General features: G+C 40.1%; 1 protein-coding gene across 5 annotated transcripts; it reads left to right on the top strand.

The window, feature by feature from the left end:
- Nucleotides 1-125: 125 nt before the first annotated feature.
- Nucleotides 126-18,095, top strand: KATNA1 (katanin catalytic subunit A1). 5 transcript variants are annotated; one of them, XM_036381321.1, is made up of 12 exons: nucleotides 126-202; nucleotides 4,422-4,605; nucleotides 5,057-5,231; nucleotides 5,943-6,100; nucleotides 6,872-7,055; nucleotides 8,605-8,726; nucleotides 10,139-10,244; nucleotides 10,588-10,746; nucleotides 11,858-11,984; nucleotides 13,610-13,744; nucleotides 14,020-14,146; nucleotides 17,755-18,095. In XM_036381321.1, the coding sequence occupies exons 2-12, from the start codon at nucleotides 4,589-4,591 to the stop codon at nucleotides 17,951-17,953; spliced, it is 1,509 nt and encodes a 502-aa protein (XP_036237214.1). In that variant the 5' UTR covers nucleotides 126-202; nucleotides 4,422-4,588; the 3' UTR covers nucleotides 17,954-18,095. The 5 variants fall into 5 exon arrangements, 4 of the variants coding, with proteins under 4 accessions (XP_036237214.1, XP_036237216.1, XP_054370426.1 ...); XR_008508296.1 differs by lacking the exon at nucleotides 126-202 and adding an exon at nucleotides 15,097-15,290 and having other exon boundaries at nucleotides 2,993-4,605; nucleotides 17,755-17,825; XM_036381323.1 differs by lacking the exon at nucleotides 4,422-4,605 and having other exon boundaries at nucleotides 140-202.
- The last annotated feature ends 196 nt before the right edge of the window (nucleotides 18,096-18,291 follow it).

Below are 18,291 nucleotides of genomic sequence, written 5' to 3' on the forward strand. Positions count from 1 at the left end.
CCCCCCGTCCCACCAGGCTGGAAGTGACGCAGCCGGATTTGCCTTCAAAAATTGCCGGCGGCGGTGGCGGGAGGAGGCGGTGGGCAGGGCCGGGGCGGGGTCAGCGCCGCTGCGGGAGGAAGGGGGCGGAAAAACTGGAGGGGTCGTGGCTGCTGCCGCTGTGAGCTGCTGCCGCCGCCGCGGGTGCGAGCTCCGGAGAGGAGTAAGTGAGCGGGAGGGGCCCGCGGGGTCCGGCCGGGCCGCAGGGACAGGCGGGCCCGGGACAGGGGGCCACAGCTGCGCCCCGTGTGGCGGGGCCACCCCGAGGGTTCCTGGGCACGGGCGGGCTCCGGCTGCTCTGCCCCGCGGCCGGAGGGCCAGGGAACACGGGGGTTGCTGTCGCGACAGCCGTGACCACGGAGCTCGTTGTGTCGGGGCTGTGGCTCACACGTGCTCGGCGCCGCACGGGGCAGCGCTGTCGGGGGCTGCCGCTGCTCGCAGGTGTGGGGCCGGCGCTCCCGGCTGGGCTCCGGGGGCTGCTGGCACTGGCCCAGGCACGGAGCTCTGCTTCCTAAGTCTCCCTTCACCCTCCACCTGCTTTGTTGTTTGGGAGTTTTTTGTTAATGTGCAGTAATCTGCGATGATGCAAGTTTTCTCTCCAGAGAGAGAGAAGCTCTCTCTGGAGCTGAAATAGCAGGCAGTAATTTCAGATCTCTGTTCAGCCGCGGACCTCTCTAAACTGCCAGAGAAATTTGTTAATTTAACACTGATCGTCAAAAAGAATGTCAGACCCCATGAAGTGGGGAGAAGCCTGTTTAATAAAGCTTTCTGAAAGGCTTTGCTTGGAAAACATAAAATTACCTGCCACCCATGTATCTCTACCTGTTGATTGATTTTTGTAATGTTTTTTGTTTTCCACTCACTGCCAGCCATACTTACGTTTGTGGCTGCTGGTGGTTGTTCTGCTAACTGTTACTGTTAAATACAGTAACTGCACGAGAACCATTTTGTTTAGTATCCAGTAAGTCTGGCAGCTCTCCTTCCCTAGGAATCAACGCAGTCACTTGTTGATACCAAATGTTGCATGCCGTGGATGTTATGGAGAAGAGTATTAAAGGTGGAAGGGAACTCGGAGGTGATGCAGGCCATCGTGTCATCAGCAAAAACTGATTCCTGAAAGCTGTTACTTTGGGGTGTTTTTTTCTCTTCTGGCTTGCCAGGAGAACTTTGCAAATATTACAGGGTTGCTTTGATGTCAGAGCCTGTGTAGCAGGCTGAAATAATGGAAACATGTGCGCTCTGCCAAAATTCAGGCTCTGGCTTAGTCCAGACATTAAGGTTGGAGCGAAGAACTCCTTGAAAGTATTTTCCATGTATAGTTCGTGCCTTCCAGTCAGCAGGTCCACCACGATAATTGACACACTATCAGTCAATCTCTTCTTTTATTTTTTAAAGTTTGGCGGACTTCTTTGTGTTATGGGATTGATGCAGTGTTCCTGGATTCTAACGTATGACTGAGCAGAAATTACTTACAGTCATTTCCACTGATGATTTCTTGACGTTATTATGGAAAACATGAAGTATCCCCAGGGTTTTCTTGATAATGGTTATTATGGTTCTTGATAATGGCTGGTATTTTTCAAATGAAATACAAAAATAAGTTCCAAAACCTAATTCTCACAAGCTGTAGGGATCTCAAACTTTTGTTAGGTTCAACCCTTGCTGGACTTGGCTGTTCTATACTCCAGAAATATTTTAGGTCCTTGGAGCAAATGATAAAATGTATTTTGTAACTAGAGGTGGGTTAATTTCAGGGAACCTTATATACCCACAGCTGGTGTGAAGAGCAATTATTCTTGTGAAGTCTGTGTGTTTGTACATAGTGAAGAATTAAACTTGCAAGACAAAGTGCTTAGGTTATTTGCCTTATATCCTGTTCACTGTAAACTTTATGAGCTCTTCTCTGTTTCAGTGACTGTTGGAACATAGATAACTTCACTGGTCATGATTCATGGAAAGGTTGTGGCTGATAAGTGCTGCTTTGACATCCTGTTACGTGACAGCACCAAGTATTTGTAAACACGTGTGATATTGCTAAGTATTTGTAAATACTTTAAAGATTATTAAGTAGTGCAGGATTAGTTTTGTGAGAGTTTTAATCCCTTCAGTTCTGGTTTAACTCTGGATTCGTGTGTAGTCATGCCTCTCCCATGTCCTCCACCCTGCTGAGCTGCCCCAGTATATTGTCACCTTCTGCCACAAACTTCAATCTACTTTCAGACTAGTACTCTAACTCTTCTTTTACCCCCTTAGAGCTGCTTCACCATCTTCACTTACAAGTGCTGCAGACCCATGGACTCTCATTAGTGTATCAGCTGCCTGAAGTTGTGGCAGCAGCAGTGGCACGTCCAGATATAAGCACAGCCAGCAGCTTTTTCTGCCTCTCTTGTACTCAAGAGCCTTGTGTTTGGAAGCCACTTCAAGCTCTTTTGCTCTCATGAGTCAAGATGAAGCAACAAATTAAATTGGTTTTCTAGTTTAAACCAAATTATCTTGCATTTTCAGTAGTACTAATGACACAGGTAGATTCCAATAGTATTATAAGCTTGACTAAGCACCTTCTTCTTTCTTTTTTTTCTTCCCACAAGTTGCTAGCTTAGTCTGCTTACATTTCCGTTTCTGCTTTCTGTCCTTACATTCTCTGCCCTTTCTAACTTGAAAATATCTTTGACTCTTTTATTATGTACAGTGCTATCCTTTTGGTCCCAAGCTTTCATATGTTTCTGACTTAGCCTCTTTAGTGTTGTTGTTATTTTCTTCCTAATTCTAGTTATTTTCACATTTCCAGATGAAAACTATTCTTACATAACTTTTTTTTCTTTTTCTGTATATATAAAGTTGCTGTTCTGCTTGGATTGCTCTACAGCATTCAGTGAAAAAAGTTACCTATGACTTCCCTCTGTATTTAAAAGTCTAGTTTAGTTTTAGTAACTTGTTATTACTTGATTTTTAAAATGTCTATTAGCATCTTGCTCAACTTGTGATTTCAGCAGTGTTAGTCATCGGTTTGAATTCTCAGCACAGGCAAACAGGTGTATCTGGTAGGAGGAGCAGGAGTGGAAAAGCTCGCTCCTAAATACAGCAGGGAAAACTTTAACATCTGTGTGATGATCCATACAGCAGTTGACAAACATCTTCAGGCTCTTTCTCCTGAGGTTAAAACCAACAAAACTCCCAAGCCAAACTGTGTCTCCAAAGCCTAATTAGCTTGGGACATGTTAATCTTTGTAGTTGGCGGTGACATTGACTGTATCAGCTTGTAGGCATCATGGCCAGCTGGGCGAGTGTCTGGCTGGGGTGAGATTACAGCGTGCAGGTTCTGTGATAGCTGGTTCCCTGCTCACCCCACGGGTCCCCTCTGCAGGGATGGCTGTGGGCTCTCAGAGGCCCCTCTTCAGCTCTGCTGCTGCCAGAGTTTTGCTGCTCTGGACTGAAATTTTTGACAGCAGCTAATTTGCTCTAATGGAAGCTGGGGAAAGAAGAGGAAGGAAGCAAATAAAGAAGAGGATGTTGGCTCAGGAATGCCTGAGCTGTGTTTCTGTGTGTGAAACTACTTGGGAAGGGGACAGAAAAAGGAGTGAAAGCCCTAAAATGTTTCATTTGTACCTAGCAGTCCCTCTTTACAATGGAGAGCTCACATTTTAGCAATAGGTTGGCAGGTGTGTGCAAAGAGTGGCTTCTGAAACCTCTGATGATTTGTCTGATCTCGACCCTGACCTGGTCCTGAAATATATTCAGCCCTAAGTCTGTTTATTGCGCATGTGAATTTAGTGCCTCTTACATTCTTTAAATAGTTGATCTGTATCAAGTGTGCTTCATCCCAGGGCTTAGCTGGAGTTGCTTGTCTGCAGTTGCTTCTTCCTGGCACTGGGTACAGGTACCAAAATGAGAGCAGGATGACTCTGTTGCAGGCGTGTTTTTTTGCTGATTTTAATGTTTTCTGTGCCTGGTTAGGAAATTATGAGGAGAGTGGGGAAATTCTTGGTGTGTAAGAGACAAGTGGAGAAAGCATGAGTGTGTTGGAGAAGAAGGGACTGGGGTATGTAAGACACTGGCAATAATGTGGGACAACTGTTCCCACAGGGACAATGGCACTGTAAAGAATGAGTCTACTTCTACTGCTTCTATTTACACTGTACTTGTATAAATAATATTTCTGTACTATTCTAATCTAAAAGTGCAGATTCTGTTAGGACTGCAAAGTGGAAGTAGTCACAGTCTATGATGTTTGCTCCAAAAACCATAAACAAGCACCACTGACAGGGAAAAGCAGCATGGTTTGAACAATGTGTTAAATAAAATGGGTGGTTGCACACTAAATGTTTAATTGTGGCTTTTGCTTACCTTTCAGTGTTAACTTAAAGAGCCTTGATGTTTTTCAGGGGTTTCTTTGTAGGTGTAAGAATGAAGCTTATAGGAAGGTGCAAGGTGGGCGTGGAAGGTGGATATTTATTTTAAAGAAACATTGAATAAAATTGAAGAATTGTAAAATGAAGCTAATGGAAGAATAGTGTTTTCCAAAAGGCAAAATCAGACTATTAAAACTCACATGCGTGGGATGTTAAGGTAAAAAAAAAAATTAATGAAAGATAATGCATTAGAAAGAAGGGCTTTGATTTATTGCTTGTTTGGTGTTTTTTTTAAACCACACAAGACAGGCCAGGCACAGTAAAATAGTAATTTATCTTACAGTAGAAGAAAGAGGTAAGGAGAGTATACAACTGTGACTTGTAATAATGCATTTAAGTCTGCACATCTTACATGGGCTTTTTGACAGAATCTCCAGGACAAGAAACAAAGCTGTGATGTGAAAAGCTTAATTTTTACTAACAGAACATCAATTAGCATTTTATATGTATGACATTCATTTTAGACCTTGTTTTTGTAACCAGTGTTTTCTCAGCTTCTATGTTTTGATATGCCAAATGAGGTAATAAGCATATGAAAATACTTGCAAAAAATTGTTTCAGTCCTCAGTTGGTTTTTTACTTTTTTAATATTTCCTAATTTTTTTCAGCTTCATGTTGAACATGAGCCTTGTTATGATCATTGAGAATGTGAAGTTGGCCCGTGAATATGCCTTACTGGGAAATTACGACTCTGCCATGGTCTACTACCAGGGAGTTCTTGACCAAATGAATAAGTATTTGTACTCTGTGAGAGATACCTATCTGCAACAGAAATGGCAGCAGGTAAATAGCACTTTTCTGGCACATTTTGAGGGAAAAGCATTGAAGTAGCAGGAATTGCCTATCTTACTGCAAACAAAAATGTAAAAAAACTTACCCCAGTCTCATACACTAGTGTTGTTACATATAGGCTTCTTTTTTGTTACATAGACTTGTTTAAGTCATCTTTATGACTTCTTTGTCTGACAGTGGCAGAACAGTCAGTGGAACATGGCTCTGAGGAGCAAGGGCACTGTCTGCCCTGACAGCTATGCTGATGAGTATCCCTGCTATGCTCAAGTTTTTTAGCCTGGTATCTTTAGGGTCTTATTTCCCTCAATGTTTTAGTGGGACTAAGGTCCTTAACAGCAAGTTGATAATTTGTCCTCAACAAAAACTCTCTTTTGTTTTCATTGATATTCTGCCTATGAGGTTGATACTTTTGATTGATATTCAGTCTGTTAGGTTCTGTCATACCTATTAAATCTGCAAAATTTGTCAAAAGTCTCTTTGATATTTAATCCAAAATCTCTTCGTTTGTTCTTTTAATGTGCTGAGGAAGGCAGAAAAACCTCCTTAATATCTAATGTGCATAATTCTTGTTTATTGAAGTAGAATTAGGTAGCTCATTAAACCCTGTGGAATCCATCCAGGCATTTCATGGGCTTGAACAGAGGACTGTTACAAACTTATTTCCAATGTGCTTAATCTACCTTTTTTTTTTTTTTGAATCAGGTTTGGCAGGAGATAAGTGTGGAAGCTAAGCATGTGAAAGATATAATGAAAACACTGGAGAGTTTTAAACTAGACAATACTCCATTGAAAGCCTCACAACAAGAATTACCAGCTCACGATGCAGAAGTCTGGTCTTTGCCAGTACCTGCTGAACGTAGGTAAGAGGAAACGCGGAGACCTAAATTAATATTTATCAGGACAAAGTGTGCTTGGACTTCAGCCTGTTGTGGTGTAGTTCTTGCTATTGAGCTTAGGTGTGTAACACTCGCACCAGCAGCTTGACACCATTTGTGGTGAAGGAGGTGTCAGGTGGATGTTCTGAGGGTTTTATCTTACATAAGTCCTGACTGATGTCAAGGTTCTTCGCCCCACACACTGTTGCCCGAGTTGTTTAGTTTTTGGTTTTGAGTTTTTATTTCACTTTTGTATCTGTTGGTGTTAATTAGCTGGTTCAGGATGCTAAAGAGATTGTTCTGTGTGTCTAGTGGTTTTTGTTTGGTTTTTTTGTGAGTAGCTATCTGACTTGGTTCACTAGAAGTTCTAACACATGCCAGTGGTAGCATGAAGGAGGAGACAAGAGTACGTGCAAAGCAGACACAGAGCTGTGCATTTTGACAGAAAGTGGTTGTTAGGTTACTTTAGCTTTATTGTCAAATTATTGTTTGCTGGTTAATTTTTTTGGATGTCCATATTACTTCTACTGATGAAATATAAAAAGCATGGCACTTGTTTTAACCAGGTGAACCCTGAGCTTGTGGCACAAGGAAAATGGATTTTCAGTCACTATCTAAAAATACCTGTCTTGTTTCTGACATTCAGATTTTTATCTTGAGCCATGTGGCTTTTCAGTTTGTAGCCAGCTGATTTGGTTATGTGCTGCTCACCAGTGGCTTTACACTGAGGCTTTTGCATATGTTACAACTAACCAGACCTTCGCCCGGACCCAGGAAGCGTCAGTCTGCTCCGTGCAGTGACTGCAGAGGGCACAGCAACCGTGTGAGCGCAGCTGCCAGGGGCTCCCACCGCCCGTCCTCTCGGAACCCCAGCGATAAAGGGAAGGCAGTCCGCAGCCGGGAAAAAAAGGATCAGCAAAACAAAGGAAAAGAGGAAAAGGTAAGCTGGAAAATAACTTCATGGAGTTGAGAAGCTCAGTTGTGCTTTCTTACTATTGACTGTATTATAAAATGCCTATAAAATGTTTCTTCTGTTCACGTCAGTGTGCTGATTTGAATCTCACCTTGTAAGGTGTCTTTTCTTTGTGCACAGTGTTGGTTATGGGTTAATTAAAAACAAGCAATCGCTCTGGGAAGTTGGGATCTGGTAAATGTATCTGAAGGTGGGCGCCAAGAAGGTATTTCCAGGCTCTTCTTGGTGATGCCAAGCAATAGGACAAGAGGCAACAGACAGGAATTGGAAGTTCTACCTGAACGTGAGGAAGCACTTTCTTACTGTGTGGGTAACCACACACTGGAACAGGTTGTCCAGAGGGGTTGTGGAGTCTCCCTCTCTGGGGATACTAGGAACTGTCTAGATACAATCCCGTGCCTTTTTTTTGTTTCTTTTTTTTTTTTCTTTTGAGATACATTGCTAGCTCCATACTCTCTTAGTTGTAAATGAACAAAATGCCTGTATACTTGAATTATGATCTGTTCTTGGCAGAGTGCTTTAATTTTTGTGCTCTGGTCACCATAAATTTAGCAGATGACCAAGGTAAGAGACCATACAGGAAACAGCAGATTCATTGCTTTCCAGGGTCTAAATAAATCAAATATCCATGCAATAGTTTGTTAGCTTCAGCAGCCTTAAGTTGTGGCAGGGTGTCATGGCCTGTGGAGGTAGTATAATCTATGAGGGTAGAATTGTTTAGCTGTGTAAGCTACTACTTTTAGTAGGAGCTAAATTAGATTGCCTCTGAGTGATAATCCTCTCCCCATCAAATATATCCACAGAGAGACAGGATAGGTTTCTTTTTCTCTTTTACAGTTGTTCTGTCATCACCAGTGCTTGCTGTTAAATGTATAAAACCAGGGTATGTCTAGTGCATTTTATTTCCTTTCAGTTGCATGGTCTCTGCTGTTTGAGCCCTTTCAACTATGTAGCTTCTTTGCTTTGATTCTGCTGCAGAGCTGCTTCTCTGCTGTTCATGTCCATGCTTCTGTATCAGTTAATTAGCTCTGGTTTTACCCCTGTGGTCTCCCTGCAGATCACCATTGCTCATTCTACATATGGAAGTCATGCTTAATTTTTTTTGTTGTTGTGTCCCACATACATGGCATATTTGTGACACTTTGTGGTCCAGTCTTACACATAATTTTCCCCTGCTGTGTCTCATATAGTTTCAGATTTCTTTGGGACAAGAGGCAGAAACTGTTACACTGGGATAGGTGTATAGGGTTTTGATTAGGTACCAAAACAAAGAAACTGCATCAGTACAACATGCTGGCTTTGGGGAGAAGGAAATGGAACCAGGGCAGTACAGAAATCTGGGTGAAACACACAGATCCATCCTCCAGTGCAGCTGTAATATGGATGCTTCATAATTTTCATGCTGGTTTATGTTGCCACCTTCTAAAAATACGATGCTGTTGTGGACTTACGGTAAAAATTCATTAGTAGCATGACCTTTGTTATGTATTTACATTGTTATATCCTTTATATGTAGAACAAATCCACATCTGAGATTTCAGAGTCTGAACCAAAGAAATTTGATAGTACTGGATATGACAAAGATTTAGTAGAAGCTTTGGAAAGAGATATCATTTCTCAGAATCCCAACATCCGATGGTAAGTTTGAGTACTGCTGCTAATCTCTTGAGCTGTTTCTGTTTCCTCTCATGTGATATGACAAGAATTAAGTATTTTAACAGATACTTACATATAAAAAGGTACATACAGGTTTTCCTTATTGCCTTTAAACAGGCAACTAAACTTTTTATGTGGTTGAATACTTCTAGAACTCAAAAAATTTTTTTCTCCCACATATATTCATATAATAGTTTGGGCTGATGGACCTTTAAAGATCAACTAAAGTAGTCCCCTGCCATGGCAGGGACATCTTTCTCTAAATCAGGTTGCCTAAAGTCTTGTCCAACTTGGCCATACAAAGCTTCTCACAATTTTCTGAGAGTCCTAAGATCAATTTTTGAGATACTCTTTTTCAGTGTAAAAGTTTCTAATTTCTATCAGTGTATCTTTATTTGAAAATCTGTTTTCCTACTCTGGGGTATATCAAGACAGAAAACTGATTAATAAATAAGTTATGTCAATATAGGAACCCTTTGAAATGTTGCTGGATGTAATGTGGCCACTAGTATAAAATATAACCCTGTGCCAGTACCTTTACATAAACGTGTTAAATATTAAACCTTATATAAAGGTTTAATATAAACCTTATGTAAAGGTTGTTTTGTGTTCCAAATGTTTCCAAGCTTAGGTGGTTTTGTGAGGATTAAATGAGCAAAATTCTTCTAGCAAATAAAGTAGGCTTTAAAAAAAAAACAGTCCCACAAAACGCTTTGTGTTTTGTACATGCAACTGCCTTGTATTTCAGTTTAATATTTAAATATATGTTTCAGTTTTAATACTGAATCTTAAGTTACTACTTCAGATTTTAAACTAGTTCTTCATATAGATGTGTTTTGAAACCAAAATGTTACTTGGGCACATGCTGATAAGAGGAATGCCCTGAAAGTTGCTTTCAAGGAAACAAGACCAGCCTATAAGGTATCTAAGAACTAATACTTTTGTAACTCTGAAAAATAATTCTAAAAATTATGTTTAATTCTGCTCCATTTACTAGTCTTCAGCAAGTTGTTCTTGTAACAATGAAAGATGTTATTTAAGTTTCAGGGACATCCAACCTCTCAGCAAAACAAGAAAGCATAATTGGTAGTTAGCCCAAGTTTAACCAACCTACTTTCTTCTGCTTGTCTTTCTCTGAATACTGACAGTGTTGCTCTAATGAAATAGTTCATGGGTTTTTTTGCTTTTGCATCCATCCGGAGTCTGCCAGGCAGATGTCAATTGTAGCTGTTACAGGCTTTTGCCTTTAGAACATAAATCTAATTCATTTTCCTGAATTATTTATGGGAGAACCAATGTGTAACAATAAGTTTAATTGTGCAGTTTTTTGAGCTGTGGAGTGATTCTTTTGCCTGCTGTCTGAATCTGTCAAACAATTTTCTATTTCTTGTCAGGGATGACATTGCTGATTTAGTAGAAGCCAAAAAGCTGCTTAAGGAAGCTGTAGTTTTACCAATGTGGATGCCAGAGTTCTTCAAGGGGATTAGAAGACCGTGGAAGGTATGAAAAAATCTGCTCCTGTGATCAGAAGTAGGATTTAGAGATTGGGTCTTGGCAGAGCAAGAAATTTCAAATGTTGTAGAGTTTAAATAAATTCCTCCTGTGTTTGAGTTACAGAACAACTGTAAAAATTTATTGTAAGTAATAACAAAATGAAGATGTCAGTCAGATACCTGCACACTCTCTTCAGCTAGGTGTTTGCTAGTGAGCAATGACAATAATTACCTACCTTTGAATAACTTTCAAGGGAAATTTTACATCCAGTAGTTAACTATTACACTAAACAAACTGTAAAATTCTCTGTTTTGATTCTTGTCAACGTGGTTCTTTTTCATTTTTATAGGGTGTGCTGATGGTTGGTCCTCCTGGTACTGGAAAGACCCTCCTAGCAAAAGCTGTAGCCACTGAATGCAAGACAACTTTTTTCAATGTTTCTTCTTCCACACTTACCTCAAAATACAGAGGAGAATCTGAGAAACTTGTTCGTCTGCTGTTTGAAATGGTGATTTAAATATCTGAACGTGAGCAGAGAGATAATGAAGTAGAATCACCTTTGGAACAGTGAAACCTTACCAAGGTTTCAAACTTATAGCATATATAAACAGCTCTCCAAGCTTGGAATGCTTGGGGCATTTCTGATTTGCCCATTTGCATTTAAAGATTATTCCTAAATGGATTTATAAAAGCTGAAAAATAGGTAGTCTTTTATTTTCAGGGTTAGATTGCTACATTAGAGGTAGCTCACTATAAGCTGGTGAGTGCTGCAGAACAGACTTGAATGGAAATCTAGGGATGGAATTAATTGCCTTCTGGGTGAGAACCCTATTTAGATTGTGTGCTTTGTTGTTTTTGTGGGTGGTTTTTTGTTTGTGGTTAAAAGAAGAGGCCTTCCAAACTGTAGTTGGCTTCAGAGCACATAATACTTGAAATAATACTCAGAAAATAGTTGTCTTTTTTCCCATGTGTTACCAGTGTGTGCAGTGTTTACTAGGGTGCCCAGTACTGAAGGGGACAGCAGAAGTAAAATTGCAGTAGTCAGAAAAGGCAAGAAATAAAAGATCTTTTACATTATAGTTTGTTAGGCAGGATACCAGCTCATTTAATGTGATGGGTCAAAAATGCATATAACACAATGAACAGCATCTCAACTGCTCTAATACAATAGCTTTTATTATCCTGGATCCTTGTCTTTAAATGCTCTTGTTTTCAAAAAGGTCAGTTATTTTGCAGTTGACCTGTCTCTTGGACAGCCTCCATGTCCTCATGTCCCAGCTTAACATTCATCTGGCTTTAACTGAAATACTATTCAAGCAATCTGTGATGACTTTCACAGTTTAAAATGTTACTCCTAATGTGGGAAACAGCCTATAGCTCATGAAATGTTTGTTTTGAGGTCTAACAACTACAGAACTTTGCCAAAAGCCCTTCTACTCAAAGGCTCTGAATGAATGCACAGCTGCTCTGTACCTGAGGGCTGGGGTCTGAGAGGGATTGATGGGGATTGTTTGATACTTGGGGTAAATACATCATTACTCAGCTCTGAATATGCTGCTACTTCTTAAATGGGAGTGAACTGCTATTTCAGCTTGTGCTTTATCTTTTGCTTTCTCCAGGCTCGATTTTATGCCCCAACAACCATATTTATTGATGAGATAGACTCCATCTGTAGCCGCAGGGGAACTTCAGAGGAGCATGAAGCCAGCCGACGTGTGAAGGCAGAACTGCTAGTGCAGATGGATGGTAAATAACCTGATCACTGGGAACTGCTGGACTGGAGGAAACTTGAGGGAGGAAAAAAACAAAAAAAACCCAAAAAACAAAAACAAAACAAAAAAAAAAACCCAAAAACAAACCCCCCCCCCAAAAAAAAAAACAAAAAAAACAAAAAAAAAAACCAAAAAAAACCCCATGAAAACTTCATTCTTCAGAAGCAGTTTTTCAAAAGCTGTACATGAAATTGGGGCTTAACAGCCACAAGTGACATTATTTAATGATCTTTTGGCCTCTGAGCTATGATCTTGTATTAGTGATTCAGAATAAGGAAGATTCAGTGGAAAATACAAGATTTCAAAAGAGTAGCAGAAAAAAAACCTGCTTCTCTCAGTCTTTGCCTGGCATATCACTCACTTCTTCCAAATTAAGTAAAAAGTGCTTCAAAAGAACTGTTACCTATTTTTATTTTAACTTCAAAAGCAGCATTACATTTCATTTCTTTGGGATCTCTTTTTCTCCTAAAAATATAAATAACAAGTGAAGATCTTCTGTTTTATAGAAGTGGTTGGGAGAGTTTTCATTTTAAAACACTGATTTCACTACAAATATGTGGCTAAAATTTCACAAATCAATGAAGTTCAAAAGTAGGTAACAATGCAGAGTTGCTACAGAGAGCCTCCATTTCATATTCTGGGGAGCAGAGAGACGGAAAGGAACTACTGAGAACTGCTAATCTATGGACTGCTTTGTGATAGAATTCCATGAGTCAGAAGATTTGCATATTTATTTCTCCTTCTCTGATGTTTGTACCCTTTTATTTTTGTCTTTAAAGAGCAGCAGAGCTCTAATACTGTTCTCATATCAAGTATGTACATAATCTGATTTTATTAGTAAGAACTATTTCCATCCTTTTACTTAGGCATTAATAAATTGTGTTTTATATGCAGACTCTCAGGCAGACTAGGTACAGCAGCTATCCCACAGCCCAATCCTGTTGTTCTGAGCAAAAGCAGTAGATATAGAGAGTAGCAACTTTAATGAAATTACCTTCTTCCTGTTGTAACAGATTCATAGTGTTTATAAACTCAGGTGTTCTGTCTCTAAGAAGTTGTGATTTGGTCCACCAAATTGAAACATTCACTTCAGCAGTTTGCACAGTCCACCTGTGCGTATGAAACCTTTGGCCTGACTTAAGAAGTGAGGGCACCTTTTAGGGGAGTCATGCTGCCTTGGTGTGGCTGTTGGTGAATACTGTGGGGGATGTTTGTTGGTTTTTGGTGTGGTGGTGGTGTTGGGCGTTGCTTTGTTTCCTCACCAGCTGCCACAAGATGTCGGTGTGAAAACTGAACCACTCTTGTGGCAGAAGTACAAACAATTCTGCTGTAAAACCATTCTGGCCATGATAGGGAGGAACTTCCTGGTCTGAGCAGTGTCCTGTGCCCCTGCTGCTGTTCAAGCCAGGCTTCCATTCATGCTTGCAGGCTGTCACAGAGATGAAAAAGCAAACTCTGTTGCGCTTGGTGATTCTGTTACGCTTGGGCTCATTAAAGTGCAATAGAGTACAGTTCTGCTTTAATACTGCAGAAGTGTTTTCTCTATACATGAAATTTCAATAAACATGTATATTTTACCTCCTCTATTCTGGACTGCAGGTGTTGGGGGGGCTACTGAAAATGAGGATCCTTCTAAGATGGTCATGGTACTTGCTGCTACTAATTTTCCTTGGGATATTGATGAAGCCCTAAGACGGAGACTAGAAAAGAGAATTTACATTCCTTTACCATCAGGTATGAAGAATTGGGGAGAGGAGTGGTTAAAAATTCTAAAATCTAAACTTTATCAACATTCCTTTAGTTTTGATCACTGGGTTTAAAAATCTAATTGATACATGTATGCAAATTCACTTATGGATTCAGGGACCAGCTTAAATCTAAACATGAACATTTACCCTTGTAGCAAGTACAGCATCCTTTTTCTCATTCTTCCCTCTTATCCTCCTTCAATTTATTGTTTATCTTCAGAGAGGAAATTGTACAGACTCAATTTTCTTTTCTCTGATTAGCCAAAGGTAGAGAGGAACTCCTCAAAATAAATCTGCGAGAGCTGGAACTGGCTGATGATGTTGACCTTGCAAACATAGCTGAGAAGATGGAGGGTTATTCAGGTGCAGACATTACCAATGTATGCAGGTAAGCTGACATTGCATCATTTGTGTTACTACTGCTGCAAACTTTGGGAAAACTGTTTGTAATGTGGCCAGTTTACATGATTAAAGTTATTGGATAAAAATGGACTGTAACTTGTCTTTTATGTATGGCTGAAGGGTGAAATCCTGCATTAATATTTCCATTTGAAGAGTAGTTGCAACCTAGTAATCTAATAAGTTGTGATTTAGGTAAAATTCCACCTTCCTTCATATAGACTAAATTCCATGCATGAGGATTATCCAGAGGATGGTTAACTTGTGGAGTTGCAGTCATTCTGCTTGGGCTATATGATTGCTGCAGAAATCCATGTGAGAGACAACAGTGATATAGGTTGGAATAACTAAAGTAAAACCATGGAGTTTTCTTCTTTCATGATACAGAAAAGGTGTGCAGTCTTGTGTGATGGTGCAAGAGCTGTGTACCCAGCACATTGGTTTTGTGATGAGACTGACTAAAGTTTTCTGCTACCTCCTTCATTTCCCGGTCTCCTCAGTACTGTTGGCATACAGTTGTTTGTGGGCCTATTCTCTAGCCTAGATTCCTGGAATAATTGACTAAAAATATCTTCTAATTCTTCCCTTATATTTTCTTTGACAAATGGGGAAGGGAAGGAGGGGACTGATCTGTTAAGAGATGAGTGTCAGCTGTCCTGTTTGCATCAAAGACTTGCGCTTGCACAGCTGTGGCAGTGGCAAGCTCTGAGACCTGCAATAGGGGACAGAGAACTGAAGCTGCTTAGATGCTGTTGTGTTGTGATGAGTGCCTGTGTAACGCTGCTTTCAGGCTTTGGAGGTAGCACTGAAGCGTGGCAGGGCAAGGCTTGAGCTCCCAGCTGTTCCAGCCCAACCTGTGTGGGCTTTGAGCAGGGTGAGAGAGCAGGAGTAAAAGCACCTCTGGCTTCTCCCTCCAACGCGGCTCCGTTTCTCGCCTAGATTCTTAATGGGGCTCTGCAGACAGTGTCAGCACAGCTGAGAGGAATGTGCTGTGCCACAGGGATGAAAGCAAAGCTTGTACACAAAGCTGCCACCAAGGCTCTGTCAGCAGGGCCACTGCAGGCTGGGCTAAAAGTTTGGAGCCTCAGTAGAGTTTCCTGAACAAACCTTGCGCACTGTCTGGGAAAAGAATGGTATGTTAGTTGCTCTGAATCTGTGTTGTGGAGATTTGTTTCATTTTGTAGATTTTGAATTTCTGGTGTTCTTTTGATCTTTGGTTCTGCTTTGAAAGGAGTTTGTGCTAATAGGTTCATGTTATATGATAGAGAATTTATTTGGTCTGCTGCTTTGTGCATTTTAGCTGCAGTTTGTCTCCTCCAGTCTGTTCAGTGTTTGTTGTTTGTAATTAATTTTATACTGACTATCAATACAATTATTTTAGAAATGAAAATACTTGTAATGTTTTTCAGTGAAATTTATGTGTGTATGTATTTGTGCATAATTAATTTTTATTTTTTCAACCAAACCCCCTTTGTACAAATACTATTAAAAAAAAAACCATCTGAAACTTCTACATCTGAATCTTCTATTTGTGGCCATTTCTGAAGTGATGACTGAGGTGGCAGCAAGCAGAAATCCAGATGAACTGAGATTTGGATGTACATGGTTTGAAATCACTAAGAAAGTACTCATATTATTGTGTAGTTACACTTTGTTCATGGTGTCAGGAGAAATAGCTCTTGGATATGATTGTTTCATTCCATTGAGACAAAAAGATGTGGATGATTTAAAAGTGCTTTATTATGGTTCAGGCTCTCAGGATAGAAGCAGGGTATAGTTCAGACTTGTTTACTCTGTCAGTCCTTCCTAGTGACACAAGCCAAGAGCTCTAGTTTACTGAAATTACCCTCCTATCTTAAAGAATTTGAGGTGAAGTCCAAAGTTTGCTGAGCCAGAGTGAGAACTAGTCAGAGGTAACACTACAGTTGGTAGCAGTCAGCATATAACCAGGGGGAAATGAAGGTGAACCTACATTTTAAAATCCAGGAAATACAAAATGCATCCAAATTGCAGATTAGATGTGAGTATGAACTAACTTTGAATTGTTTTGGGTGGACTGTCAGTGTTGAAAGGCCTTTAAACAGAACTGGTCCCTGCTGTGTCTGGCAGTGGCTGGCTGCCTGGTTTTTGTATAGGGTTTTGGTGCTTCTTCAGGCACCAAGAGTACATTTGAGAAAGCACCAGGAGCTCAGTTTGGAATGACTGTCCATAAAATGACTTCACAAAAGGAAGTGGTGGCAGCTGCACTTCAGTTCTATCAGTGTATTAAGGTGTATGATGGGCTTGTAGGTTGGTTGGTTGGCTGGATTGTTTTTGCTGGACTTTCTAGTTTTTTTAACTGCTGTCTGCAAGCAAATTAGATGCATGGAATGTCCCCTCAACCCATTGTGTAACAATAGCTTATGGTTTACAAATGATGGTCTAACAGTGAAGGGTGGTGATACTTGGTTGAGATGAAGTTCAACAAGACAATCTTTTGGTTGTTCTGAAATTTTAGTTCCTGTATTAAGAGATTTTTAATTTATTAAATAACACTGAGATGAGCTCAGGAGCATGGTGCTAATAATATCAAGGTTGTGGATTCAATCCCTGTACAGGCCATTCATTTAAGAGTCAGACTTGATGATCCTTGTGGGTCCCTTCCGGCTTGGAATATTCTGTGATTCTGTGAGTTATTTACTAAATTCCTGAAGTCTGACAGTTAGGGTTTCCTTTAGCAGGAGGGGATGGTACTGAAACAGAACATGCTCAAACCATTTTTCTAAGTCCTTCTGGAAGACAAGGTTTAAGTTTTTCTCTCTTTGCATTCTCACCTTCTGACATTTCACAATATACTATTGTGATATCACCAAGATTACAGTTGCATCTTTTATACTGTTAGATTAGCAGCGTTTTCTTGTTATTATTGGATCTGTAACAATGAATGGGCAGGAACTTCAGCCTTCCAGTGTTACCTAATTATCACCTCACTAGCTCATCACCTGCTGCCACCAGATTTACTGCTGGAAATCTCAATTTAGTGAAACCTAACACTAAAGAAAATGGCACACTTGTAAAAGTGCTTAGTGCTCATTAAGGCCTGAAGTTTGAGGAGCTACAGACAGAACAGATTTTGTTATTTAACATTTAGCTCTTGAGTGTAGAGGTTGGAGGTACATACTGTTGACTTCCCCATCTTTGAAGTGGGATTCCTGTTCAAACCAGGAAGCATTCAAAACACTCCAGCTACTCCTTCTATATCTAGGAGGAGTGAAATTGTTATTGCCTTGTTCCTGTTTAAAAAGCAGCTACATCAAAGGCATGCAGTGACAGCAGCCTGTCTTTACCTCAGTCAGTTTGTCTTTACCTCTTTTGCTTAGCCTATGAATAGTAGCTCTTCAGATATCCATGAGGATAATGCCATGTTTGAAAAATATGGATAACATGGTATTGTAGCTTGTACAAGCACTTGGAGATATTCCCATGAAAGTTTACAGTTCTTTATTGAATCTTTTTGAATGCAGCAGCTTAACTGGAATGCTGTGTTGAGCCTTTCAAACAACTGAACTCACCATCCTGCATTGAATAATGATTTTATTTTCTTACCCTCCTGACCAGAGATGCATCATTGATGGCTATGAGGAGGCGTATTGAAGGCTTGACACCAGAAGAAATCAGAAATCTTCCCCGAGATGAAATGCACATGCCAACAACTATGGAAGACTTTGAAATAGCTTTGAAGAAAGTTTCTAAATCTGTTTCTGCTGCGGACATTGAGAAATACGAGAAATGGATAGTTGAGTTTGGATCATGTTGAGTTGTGTTCTCTGGAAGAAACCACCTTATGTCTTAAAACAGCTTTAGAAGTAATTGGTGATGTGTCAGTGCACTGCGTGCTCTTTTTAACTTTTGTAATTTAAGAGCAACAGATGTCTAAATAAATTTTTTTCTAAAATGCATGTTCTGCCTAGCTCTCTTTGAAGTAGCTCAGAAATCACTCATTTTTCTCAAATGCTGATGGTATCTGATTTGATTTTCAATATTTTAAAATTACTTTAATACTAGAACTCCTTTCATCAGTATTTACTCTTGAAAATTTGCTTTTGTGTCAATAAAACCCCCCCGAGCTAGTCCTGCTAAGTGAGTCAGGGATGC

Source organism: Molothrus ater, chromosome 3, assembly GCF_012460135.2.
Source record: "Molothrus ater isolate BHLD 08-10-18 breed brown headed cowbird chromosome 3, BPBGC_Mater_1.1, whole genome shotgun sequence".
Classification (NCBI taxonomy): domain Eukaryota; kingdom Metazoa; phylum Chordata; class Aves; order Passeriformes; family Icteridae; genus Molothrus; species Molothrus ater.